The 13,801-nt window shown below is 38.9% G+C and overlaps 2 protein-coding genes across 3 annotated transcripts in view; one reads left to right on the plus strand and one right to left on the minus strand.

Annotated features, from left to right (window-relative positions):
• Positions 1-13,801, minus strand: part of HS2ST1 (heparan sulfate 2-O-sulfotransferase 1) — a 167,406-nt gene that overhangs the window by 78,540 nt on the left and 75,065 nt on the right. The window lies entirely within an intron of this gene.
• On the plus strand, positions 7,477-11,532 carry LOC307103434 (E3 ubiquitin-protein ligase RNF212B-like). Its single transcript, XM_079777789.1, is given in 2 exon segments — positions 7,477-8,161; positions 8,164-11,532. Coding segments are annotated over 2 exon segments (849 nt in total). The 5' UTR covers positions 7,477-7,491; the 3' UTR covers positions 8,343-11,532.

Raw genomic sequence — 13,801 nt, forward strand, 5'->3', positions numbered from 1 at the left:
CATTATAGCACTTAAATTGCTTCTTTATTATCAGTCTTTTTCAGAATAACCCATGGCCTAAAAGACTGTAATCAGTCACTAGTCTGCTGAATTAATGAATGGTTTTGCTTTTTAAAGAACTTTTGAAGGATTCTACCTTCCAAAATGCACTAGTTGGTTTTAAGCCAAATAAATGCAAAATAATAAAAATTTCAAAAATAATATTTAAATAAAAAATAAATTCAAGGTGTCCAACCCTGATGCAGGAAGTGATGGAACAAAGAATGCAGAAAACTATTCAGGTATACTAAAAAGACAAATAAATTTACAAATAGAGTAGGACCCAAAATATATTCAGATGTACCATAAGGTATGCTTTTTAGAAAAGGCAATAGGACTTATGATTAAGCTTGACAAATTCTAGGGTACAGTGATTCATATTTTAAGCAGTTGGTTGATTTATGTGACAGATACATGTACCAATAAAATTAGAGTCCTTTCCCAAATATTAACATCAAAGGCTTGATTAACATTATGTAAATATACCCTTTTTCTGATCAGGACCAGGCAGAGTATTTCATTAACATAATGAACACAATACTGAATAACTGAAGTTAGTTCACATTAGCACAATAGCATTTCTACAGTAATAACCAAGTGGTAAGAATGCAAGTTAGCTTATAGAGAGCAATACAAGATGAAAAGCCTACCAATAAAAGAAAATGTATACTACTTTTATTAAAGGGAAAGCATGGAAGTCTCTTTTATGTGCTTTTATTGCATTTTAAACTATTTTTTATATATGTTTTTATTGATTTTAGACAGAGAGAAACATAGATCTGCTACCTCCTGCACACCCCCTACCAGGGAATGAATCTACAATCCGGGCATGTGCCCTGATGGGGAATCAAAACAGCAACCTCTAGGTGCATGGGACAACACTCAGCAAACTGAGCCACACTGACCAGGGCTTTACTGCACTTTAAATAATAAATAAGACATCTTACTTTAACAGCTTTAGCACTTTATATCCATATAAATACAGGAGCAGAACATCTACTTTTAGTCTACTTACAAAAAAAAATCTAACAAATATAAAAATGTAAAATGCAAAGTAACTTGTTAACCTAAATTTCTCTACTGGTTCCTTAATCCCCTGAAAGGTACTCTATCAATAAGAATAGCACATAAAAGATCTTTTTTTGTTCTACATTATTGTCAACTTTCTTTTTTGTAGTAACTTAGAAGTCACCAGTATAAATATGCATAACATAATATGCTCTATAAACTAATCTTTCTACATTCATGTGTCACTAATTTTACTGTTACTTCCAACTACATATGTAAATAGCAATTATGAAAAAAATCAAGAATCATATAAAAGCTAAAAAAAAAATAAATCTGTGCTTCCTTACCATAAATGGAAAAAGTAGGGGCTGTGGTTGAGGATGAGACCAATGTTAACATTAATGTGATAGATTTTATTACTGTCCTAATATTAGCTACCACTCCTTTACTGAGCTTATTCCTATATTTCCTGAGAAATATTTTTCCTAAGAGTTATATTTCCTGTGCTCATCTGACCTGCTTTTACTAATGAAAAGTGACAAGTGCCAGTTCCAAGCAGAAATTTGAAGAGCCATCCTATAAATTCCATAATCTTTTTCCCTCTCCTTCATCCTAGATTTCAGAAGGAAGAAGACATAGATCAGAGCCACAGTGGATCCACAAAATGCATGTAAAGTGAGAATAAATAAGCCACTGGGCATTTGGAGTTGTTTGATATCAAAACTTGACAAAAGTTATCTAATACACCTTACCTATGTCAAATGAGAAGGTGCTCAATATACAGACGTTAAATAGTACAACGGTGCATATCCTTGGCAACTGTTCAATATAATGTCTATTTCTGTCCATAAGTCTTATCCTAGTTGAATGTCAGGAGACTACTAAACCAAGGCCAGTTGCTTCCATTACTTGGATGTCCCTGTGATATGTCTACTGCATTTAATTTTAGCCTGCTTACCTTTTCTTTTTCTACTTTCCAAAGATTACAGGAGGTCAATAATTGCACATATTTTATTACACACAGGGCAAGGCAATGGGGGAAAGGTAAACACATAACACACACTGAACACAGCAGAGGAAGTAACAGCCAGCTGGACATTAGAAATACTGAACACAGTAATTTTCTAATCCCACACTCCTTTTGAATTTTGCATTTGGGTAACTATAGAATTAGTACCTAATTAGCTATGAGGGATTTTAACAAAAGGGGCTTGCCTAGCCTTCTTAAGATATAGCCAGCCAAATATAAACAGTCATTCACTTATTCAAAGTCTTTTAAATTTTATTCTGTATTGTTTCCTAATAAATTCACCTACTTGCCATTTTAAAAAGCTTGTCAAAACATTAAATTATGTACTGGGCTAAAAGGTTACTTACTACTGAATTTAGAAAGTTCACCAAGGAACTGTTTTGAAGCTTTTAGATAACTGATGATGGAGTAAATGCAATTAAATAAGGCATTTAATGTCATTTCTTGCTCAGCAATTACATTTCAAAATATTAGTATGTAAATGCTTTGTCAAAATATGGCACAAGCAATCAGTTTTTATTTTTGATTAAGTGCTAGATATAATTTAATTATCAAATTTTATATGTGAGCCAAAAACTAATGGTATATGTCCTCCAACATATCATACCTTATTTTGCCCTATGAGAATGTGCTGTGAAAGAAAAATAATGAGACAGATTTCCATGAAAGACTTGATGACCTTGTCTAATTATTTTATAGTCACCCTATATACGTTGATTCTATGTAGGGAAGACTTAAAACAAACTTCTCTCAGATTTAACAGATGAGACCTAAAACAGTGCCCAAGAATGCCTAAATAAGTAATTTTCTTCCTAATAAAGTATTATTTCCTTTTCTCTACAATTCAGAAACCTGAGTACCTTTTTTTAACTGTTATATACTACAATTTAAAGAAGCAATTTTGATTATTAGATTAATTTTACAAATCAGTTTAAGGTAGAATAAGATGTACAATTTTATTTTACTGAAAATAAAGATAACAATTGAGATTGTTGAGTTTTAAAAATAGATGCACAGAAAAAATAAAAATAGATGCACAAGAATATACAAAAAATTATATGTACAGCATTTAAAGGAGAATTCTATGCCATTATCCTATCTAAAAAAGAGGGAATATGCTAATTGACCCTCATGCCATCAGAAAGATGGCGGCGCCCACAGTCAATAAGGAGGGAATATGCTAATTGACTTCCCCGCCCTCAAAGATGGCGGAACCCACACCCACAAGATGGTGGCACCCAGTCCCCTCAGCCCCGCCGGGGCGCCTGCCTCTAGTGTCCCCCAGTCCTTTCAGCCCGCCAGGGCCAGCCCGAGGTGCAGGCAAGCCTCGCATGGTGGCTGCCCAGCCACCCAGGGCCGCCCAAGGCTCAGGTAACCAGGGCCAGCAGAGGCTTGCGCTGCCGGCAGTGGCAGCAGCAGAGATGTGATGGGGTGTCACCTTCCCCTGATCGCCAGGTCGCCTCCCACCCCTGAGGGTTCCTGGACTGTGAGAGGGGGCAGGCCGGGCTGAGGGACCCCACCTCCAGTGCATAAATTTTCATGCACCGGGCCTCTAGTGTTTAAATGAAAGAGAGACAAGAACATGGGTACCAAGAGAGGAATGGTATTATGCATTAGCATTGTGCATAAATGGTAAACTATGTCACACTATAACGTACTGTTTAAAAACACTGAAAAACCATGTACCGTGAAGTAGGCTTAGAATGAAAAAAACACTGTGTATCACTGGAGATGTTGGAGGAGTGCCAAGTATTTTGAGGTGAAAAAAATTTTTCTTGAATGGGAAATAATAGGTTTGAAGTTAAATAAGAGGTGGTTTCTTCTATCCCCACTTTACCAGTCTTGCTATGACAGCAGTACATGGATACTAGTATAAATCTCTCACAGTGTTTGAGTGTACCCTATATAATAAAAGGCTAATATGCAAATGGACCTAATGGCGGAATGCCAGGTTGCTATGATGCACACTGATCAGCAGGGGGCAGACGCTCAATGCAGGAGCTGCCCCCTGGTGGTCAATGTGCTCCCACAGGGGGAGCGCCACTCAGCCAGAAGCTGGGCACACGGATGGCAAGCACAGTGGTGGTGGTGAGAGCCTCTCCCACCTCTGTGGCAGCACTAAAGATGTCCGACTGAGGGTTCCTGGACTGGGAGAGGGCGAAGGCTGGGCTAAGGAAACCCCCCCAACGAATTTCATGTACTGGGCCTCTAGTTTTCTATAATACCCAGAGACCTGAGGTAATCATTGTGGGAATCTTGGCAAGATCTACAAATTAAATATTTGGTAGATATTTTTATTCATGTATTAGGAAGCCAAAATCTAAAGTAGATAGACAGATGCACATACATATATATGTGTCTCTTAAAATTTTATATGAATGTATGTGTGTGAGGGTGTGTATACCAGTATAAAAGTGTATTCTAGAATAGCCAAAACAGTCTCATAAATTCTGATGAACCTAAATTACTTCCATCAGATTTTGATATAATCATGGGGCTGAAGGAAAGAGATTAAGTTATTTAGGTATATCCCATACAGAATTTGTTGAGCAACAAACTCTTACATTGTTAGAAAAGAATCTGACCCTTCTTCCCATTGCAATGAACAGCATTACCCAACTAGCTGAAAAGCACCACTTTAAAATTCTCTTATATAAGATTGCTATTTCACTCAATCTACACTATAGATGAAAAAAAGTTTTAAGTTCAAAAATACTCGTAACCATATAATGAAAAGATTAGAAAAATAATGTAACAGAATGTTAATAATGAATTATCTTTAACTCTAACTCAACAGCTGCTAGTGAACAAAAATTATTGCTAATAAAATGATTAAGTCAATACCTTATGTTAGCAAGTATTTGGAGATTCATTCCAGTTTATCACAATTTTTTAATATTTGAAGAATTGATTAAAATTATTCAAACTTTCCTTAAAATATTCCTGACATGACTTAACTTTAAGTAGCAATCTTAAACTTTAATAATTTTAAGTAGAATAAGTCAATAATATAATAATGCAATCTATTTCATTCAGGATATATCTTGACCATTCTAATTAATTAAAATCCATAGTCATTTGGCTATTAATCATTTGTGCATAGAATTACTCGTGTTGCTTTTAATAAATACAATCTCATGGTAATAGGCATCATCAATCAGTAGGCAGGCATTGCCTATGTATGCAAACCAGCCCCTGTTGACTAGTAAGTGCTCTGTATGCATTATTTACTTTGATGCGCTTTATTTAAGGATTCCCTGTGTGTTTGGGTAATGCTATAATAGTGAACTAGCTCAGCAACTCCTAAGGCTCACAGCATTACTAAATGTCTTCTAGATATTTTAGCTGCAAAAAATAAGTTGAGTGGATTATGTCAATGCTAAAATTTTTATTAATTCACTACTATCCCTAGACATTAGTGATGCATTTTAAGATAATGGAAAACATTATGAAGAAAACAGCAAACATTTCCCCAAATCTCCCTGGGGCGCTAAATAGCCTATTACAAAACTTGCTGGCATGTTTCAAGAATTGCATAAAAATATTTACCTAAAATTCTGTTTTCATAAAAGACTGGACAAAAATTTCTTCTGCTCTACCTAATATTTAAAATACTATAAAAAAACCTATTTTAATATAAAAATAATATGGTTCTAGGAATACATCTCACTCTTCACTCAATTAAAAATATAATCTTTACATGGAACTAGAGGCAAAGGTAATGCAATCTTCCTATTTTGCTCACAAAATAGGTTATAGAAATCCACTCTTCTGAAATAATTCTCATCCTAAAAGAAATCTATACTAATAAAAGGGTAATATGCTAATTAGACTGGACATCTTCCAGGCGACCTTCCAGACATCCTTCTGGACAAAGCCATGGTGGTGGGGCTGAGGCAGAGGATGTTAGGGGGATCAGGCTGGCAGGGGAGTGCAGTTAGAGTGATTAGGCCAGCAGGGGAGAGCAGTTAGGGCGATCAGGCAGGCAGGTAGAGGCAGTTAGGAGCAATCAGGCAGGCAGGGGAGCAGTTAGGGGCATCAGGCAGGCAGTCAGAGTGGTTAGGGGCAATCACACAGGCAGGCAGATGAGAGGTTAGGAGCCAGTGGTCCGGGATTGAGGGAGGATGTCCGACTGCCGGTGTAGGCGTGATCCCACAGGCATCGGGTCTAAACTGGCAGTCAGACATACCCTGAGGGGTCCAGATTGGAGAGGGTGCAGGCTGGGCTGAGGGACACCCACCCCCATGCATAAATTTCATGCACTGGGCCTCTAGTCTAATAATAAAAAGTTATTTTACTAAAAGAGAATTTCTCCAAATATACCAAGTTTTGGTAAAGTGATTAAAGGAGAACAAGGATTGACATATGCTGTCTCACTAATCACATTTTAGGAGCATCTCAGTTCTACCTTATAAACAGGCCAAAAAAGCAATCTAACTACTCAACTACTCAGCAAGTAATGATTTGTAATGGAAGAATATAAAAATATTTATCTCACTCCTGTTGTACAATATATGATTTAGTGCAGGGGTCCTCAAACTTTTTAAACAGGGGCCAGTTCACTGTCCCTCGGACAGTTGGAGGGCCGGGCTATAGTTTAAAAAAAACTATGAACAAATTCCTATGCACACTGCACATATCTTATTTTGAAGTAAAAAAACAAAACGGCAAAAAGACCTGCATGTGGCCCGTGGGCCGTAGTTTGAGGACGCCTGATTTAGTGGGTTGGAAAAACATCAGAGGCAAGTGTACAGAACTTTGCTCTTAATACCTATGTCTAATTAATTTTGCTACTATGTTTTTCTTAAGATTCTTCTCTTTATAGCTACTTTGCATCTTGCTAGAATCTTTTTTTTCTCCCTAGTTTACTCCATTAATGGAAGCTAACAAAAATATAGTCTCGCTGAAACCGGTTTGGCTCAGTGGATAGAGCGTAGGTCTGCGGACTGAGGGGTCCCAAGTTCGATTCCGGTCAAGGGCATGTACATTGGTTGCGGGCACATCCCCGGTGGGGGGTGTGCAGGAGGCAGCTGGTCGATGTTTCTCTCTCATTGATGTTTCTAGCTCTCTATCCCTCTCCCTTCCTCTCTGTGAAAAATCAATAAAATCAAGAAAAAAACAATATAGTCTCATTTAATCTTTAATTATTGAATCCAGGAATGCTATAGAGAGGTCATTATACAGTGTTGTTATTACTGCCAATTGTGAAAATCATTGACTACTTAAACACAGAACTTCCCTCAATTTTGGTTTTTAATATAGTAAATACTCAAAAGACTATACCTTAATATTCACTATGAAAGGCTCAAGAAAAATAAGTATGCCCGCCATTTGCAGCACTTTGTGAGGAGAAATAGACGATTTCAGTGAGATCTGCAGTCTTCTGGGATATGGCGGCCAGTTGAGTAGGAAAAATGTTCTATTTGTGGAGCTGCCTGCATCTGGCTCTTTCTGATAATATGAAACCTCAGGAGCAGATGTACTTCAAAAACCCTGTGGAGACAGCTTTGCAGCATTTTAGTCACATCTCTCAGGTGTGGAGTTTCCAGAAAAAACAAACAGATCTCCTCATCGCCTTTTATAAACATAGAATTACAACGTTAGAAGCAGCCATGCAGGAGGCACGGCAAACAGCGACCAGCCAGAACAAAGAGCTGTCAGTCTTAAGGAAAGAGAATAGAGAACTAGAGAAATTTCTAGCCATCCTGAAGGAATCGCCACGCTGGTACCAAGGAAGCAGGCCAACCACACCTCGACCAATGGGCATTACTTTCCCAACACAGTCAGTTACTCCAAGACCCAGTTGTCAGCATAGCAGTCAAGTGGTCAGCCGTTCCTCCTCAGTGGAGTCTATCCCTTATAGAATGGTTGGCTTTAGTAGCAGCGTGGGACAAGGAATCAGAGGCGTTCAGGGAAGGAGCACTCCCAGAGACTCTTATACCGAAACCCCTTCACCAGCTTCCATTCACAGCCTATCATACAGAACTTCATCTGCCTCCTCTGGACTGGGGACTTTTTCTTTCAGACTATTCCTGAATAGTGGGGATTCAGGCCACATACAACTACTCACCCCCAATAATTCCGGTCTAGAAGCGCACTAGAGCGTCTTCCTGGTTTTCAGCTACCAGCCCTGCAGACTCTCTACCAACAAAGGCAGATGGGATTAGCCAGCGGGAGAGAAGCATGGACCATTCCCAGATCGATCATTTCAAAGTCTGATCTATACAAACTGCTGAAGGACAGACTAGCATCCAATACCCATTAGGCATGATGGCCTTCGGAAATGTACCCCTGGCTGATTTCATTCTGTACTTTCTATCTTTACTATGCACACCCTATATTACCTCCTTAGAAAGGGATTAGGTATTATATAAGGCTAGTGCTTCAGGAAGATTACATTTCTTCCACAAGACATGTAGCTCTCTTATTTCCTACAACTTGAAACAAAGGTTATAGAAACATTTCTTGTCATCCTTGGGGATGGGGGTAATATACTAATTAACTATGTTTTACTTCTGGATTTCATTTTCTAGTTTTGGATATATTCTCCCACTGCCAATGTTAACAAGTAACAATTCTGTTCCCTGTATTAATAAAATACTAATTTATTATACTTTTTTTCAGTTTGCCTATTGTTTCCTCTATGCCTAGTTATTATTAAATGTTTATTTCCCTTTCTGTCTGATAAGAGTTGGAGACAAGATGTTCAGCTTACTAAAGTACATAGCTAATAAAGACGTCCTTTTATTGCTACTGCAATTCTATTAGTATTGCAAGCTCTAGAATGGTGGAATGGGCAAAGAACACTACCACTGCGATCAATTATTTATTCTTCTTTGGGTACTAAGGGGTAGAATTAAATGGGTAGGCCACAGGTAGGCAGGCCTTAAGCAAAAATATTGGGGGTGGGGGAGTAAAAATAGCAAGCATCTGCCAGAAATAAATAGGTCTTGGGAATGACCTTGTAGATAAACTAAGATGCCATTACCCTTTCTGGAACTCTGGATTTATTTTTAAAGGCATTTCCAGACACACCTCATCTTCTGAGCAAGAGCCTGTGCTGTAGCAGGGATAGGAAACAATCTGCCTAGTGATACTGATCTACTGCCTTTCAAAGTTGTTCTTTTTTATTAATATTATTTATTGATTTGAGGGAGAGAGAGAGACATCAATTTGTTGTTTTACTTATGCATGCATTGGCTGATACGTGTATGTGCCCTGACTAGGGGGATTGAACACATAACCTTGGTGTATCAGGACAACGCTCAACCAACTGATCTACCCAGCCAGAGCAAAGTTATTGTTCTTTTAATTTACCTCAATATATCTTGCTGCTTCAAAAATAAATAAAATGTATACTAAATCAGGGGAAAAAAAGAAAAATAAGAGTGACCATATACAGAAGAGAATTCTGCCTCTAAGTGGGAAAAATAAAACTTATTCATGACAAATGATCCTTCCAAATTTGAATTTTATAGCAAAATGTATGTATTAAGTATTAAAAAAAAAAAAAAGCTTACTGGAAGAACATAATTCTCTTTAAACATATAAACTGCCATCATGTGGAAGGCCAGATTAGATTAGGCTTAACTTTTTCACTCCAGAGGTCAAAATTAAAACCACAGAATGGAAAATAAGAGGCATCTTTAGTTCAACAAGGAATCTGCCAATAATGAGTTACTTAAAAATAAAATTGATGATCCTTTACTAGTGTTACTGTTTCTAGAAATTTTAAGTAGACGTCTGATGATGGCCTATCAAAAACAATATGGAGTAGATTCCTATATTGGTTGAGAGGGTGAACTATGTAAATTCTAACTCATTATTCTTTGAAAAACATGAAGCGCTTATGGCACCTTAGTGTTCACCATGAAACCACTGCTAATAGCATATTTATTCTTTTACTAGAGGCCCGGTGCACGTGTGGTCCCTCAGCTTGGCCTGCAGGGATTGGGCCGAAACTGGCAGTCTGACATGCCCCAAGGGATTCCGGGGTGTGAGAGGGCACTCTGCAAAGTTGCTGTTGCACAGAAGCTCCTGCGTTGAGCATCTGCCCCCTGGTGGTCAGTGTGCGTCATAGCTACAGGCCAGTCAGCCTGTTGCTTGGGCTTTTATATATATAGATATTCTCATATCAAACTATGTATCAATTAGTTCAGTGAACATAATCAAACTGGTACATAAAATTTTGTCTTCAGATGATAGTGACTCCAATACACAAGTAAAAATTTCTTTAAAGCATATAAACAATATTTGCTGTATGATGCACTCCTCTGACAGGAGGAGTGAACATTAATTAAGTTTCTGTGTTTTACAGTTAACAAGGTTTCCATGTTATACGGTAACCAACTCTTAAATTTTGATTGTGTTGTATTCTTTTCAGAAGGCTCTTAAAGGGAAAGTGTTCTTTCAACAACAAATTAGTAATTCTCACTAAGAATAAACATAAGCATTAGGAAGCAGGCTTTTAAATCAGTGCTTCTCAAATTTTAACGTGTATAGTACTTTTTTGAGTATATTAAAATGAAGATTATGAGTTAGTTAAGTCTTAGGTGGGGCCCAAGATTCTACATTTCTAATAAGCTCCCAAGAGATGGCCACAGAATTCTATTCCAAGGACTGAAGTTTGAGAAGCAAGGTTTTAGATAAATTCTTAGAAACTTGCCATGAAGTTTGATTTCAGGAAGGAAGTTAGCAAAATATTACATTTAGTGAATTTCACTGAAAAGTTCAATACAAGATGCCTGAAACATGGCAAAAGTAAATATAAATTCTGATCAGAAGAACACTTTTTTAAAAAACCACATTATATATGTGTGTGCATGTATGTAAAAAGAAAGCTGAAAAAACTGAAGACCATAAGACCCAATAATAAAATCAATCTTCTAAACAACAAACTAGTAATTCCCACTAAGAAGAAAACAGGACTTTTGTGCTTCTGAAGTAAAATTACTGTGGACAGTAGATAAAATAGAGATATTATGTCACTTGAGAGAACAACAATTTGTTTATTTTCCTTTATCTATTGCTTGGAAACTTTCTAGTGCAATAGACTTATTAACTTAGACAAGCATATTTGAGAAGTTACTTTAAAAATAATTCTCAGCAATAGCTCTGTAGAAAATTCCTTGACCTGTAAAACACAGGCTCCTGAATGCTGTATGTTCCTGTAAACACTGAATGTACTTGGTCATGTATTAACTATGTGGTCAATCTTAAGGACATTTTAGTGCTTACATCAATTTTCCCTATGCCTTAAAAAGTTAGTTATATATATATCAACAAATATAAATTAAAAACTTAGCTAGATTTTTAAAAATAACTTCAAGAATTATGTATAGATCAACACAAGGGTAACCTTGACCTCTCAGTACTTCTGACCTCCTGTAGCAATCAGGTAGATAAATGAAACATCAGTAAGGATCATACATTGCTTTGTCCATAGAATGTACAGTTATGACCCAAAGATATATTATTTTAGTTTAATCTCTAAAAATTCAAGCAATATTTGCATTTGAGACACAGACTAACTCTTCTATATTTTATAAAAGATCACAGTATCTGGCCTATTATTCATTTCTTTAAACAGATTTTTCTTTCCTCTTTAAAAGCTCTTAAAAACAAAGTAACGATACACCGGTGAATATATCAGTGGGTACATATTTTTTAGATAATGGCTTAAGTTTGCCATGTACTGGTGTTTGATGGACTTGAATGATCTTGTATCCCCCAAGGTTGATGAAGTTTCTGCTCATCTCTTTAGCTTCAAAGTCAGTATTGTCTGATGAGTTTGAAAATCCAGCTCTGAGGCTGATAGTTATTAAACTTCTAGTGGCCCAGTGCACAAATTCGTGCACATTGAAAGGAAATTAATTAGAAGAAATATTTTAATATTGCTACTCGCCCTTTCTCTATAATGGAAGTGTCAACCAAATTCACAATTGATAATGACAGATGGAAATACACGCATGCAATTGGTGCCACTGAGAGCTTCATATGTATCGCGCATGCACGAGTGAACTTAGCCTATTATACATATAGAATAAACTTGCTTAATTAGACCTGCTTTCTGATGTAGCTAAACTTTTGCCAGCCCAGTGATGCACCTCAACTTTTCTTTCAGGTAATCATCAGCAACACAGCAGTAAATATCAACACAAAGCCAATTATTATTGTAGATCATGCAGGGAGAACAAAGGGCAAAATACTGCCGCAGTGTTTGACAATATTCTGCACAGTGAGAAAACCTGAAGTCATTTTCAAGGCCCACCATTTCTTACTTCTTTTCAGTCAGGCCAAGTTTCTAAGCTTTCTAAATCTCCGTTCTCCGGCTAATGAAAAGAAAATAGGATTCCACCGAGTCTCCTATCTACCTACTCCAGGACTTCTGTGAGGATCAAATGAGACGAGGCATGGGAAAACACTTCACAGACATTTGGTTAAAGTGTAAAATGTTTGCACCTGGCTATAAAGCAAATCATGTTCCTGGGCTGAAGAAACTCCAAGAAGGCTAGTCACTAGGGAGAGGAAGCCGGGTGTTGCTACATGATGTCATTACCTGTAGCCCACAGAAACCATTTCTGGGCTGGGCTGGGCTGTGGGCCACATTTTGCACCATGGAGTCTCAGCAGTGTTGGCTGTGATTTGGTGGGGTGTCGCTCTGGGGTGGTGGTGGAGCCTGGGTCCCGCTTGGAGGAAGCCGAGTGTTGCTTTGTGGAAGCCAGATCCGCAGTGCTGTTTATTGTTAAATGGCCTGTCGCTAGGGAGAAGAAGCTGGCATTGCTACGTTTCTGGGCTCGGCAGCATCAGCCGAGATTTGGTGGGCTGTCACTATGGGGTGGTGGTGGGGCCTGTGTGCCAATTGGGGGAAGCCAAGTGTTGCTTTGTGGATGCCAGGTCCGTGGCGCCATTTCTCTGTAAATGGCCAGAGCATGTCACAGCAGCTCCTGCATTGAGCATCTGCTCCCTGGTGGTCAGTGCACATCTTAGTGACAGGTTGGAGGGACACTTAGCATATTAACCTTTTATATTATAGATTATACTTGAGGAAGAGGTTATATGTATTATCTATATATATAAAACCCTAATATGCAAATAGACTCAACGGCAGAACAACCAAACAACTGGTTGCTATGATGTGCGCTGACCATCATGGTGTGTGTGCAGAACATGGCGGGCATCGGCTGTGAAGGGATGGTGAAGCAGGTGAGCGGGGGTGCCAGACCAAGGTGGGGCACTGGTCGCTGTCATCAGGGCGAGTCTCTGGTGGTTACTGAAAATTCTTTGCTCCCATGAGCTGTGGTCCTGCCGGGCGCTCACACCTGCTGCCAGCACCAGCCCCACTTCCACCCGCTGCCCATACTTGGTGCTGTCAGTGGGAGTGAGTGGCGGCTGCCAGACCTGATCACCCCTCAGGACTTCTCCACCTCTCCCTGCTCCTGAGGGGTGATCGGGGCCAGCAGCTGCCTCTCACACCCACTGCCAGCGCTGGCCCCACTAGCACGCGCATCTAGCACTAGAGCCACCACTTGCACCTGCTGACGGCTCTGGCCCCGCTCACACCTGCTGCTGGCACTGGCCCCAATCGCACCCACTGGAGGCAGCACCATCAGCACATGGGAGCGGCAGCGGCAGGAACATGACTGCCAGCAGACAGAGGGCCGGGGGCCACGGCAGGAAGGTCCAGGCCAGGGTGCTGAGGATGGGCCAAGACCCGCCCCTGTG

Source organism: Cnephaeus nilssonii (assembly GCF_951640355.1).
Source record: "Cnephaeus nilssonii genome assembly, chromosome: 7".
NCBI classification, from domain to species: Eukaryota; Metazoa; Chordata; class Mammalia; order Chiroptera; family Vespertilionidae; genus Cnephaeus; species Cnephaeus nilssonii.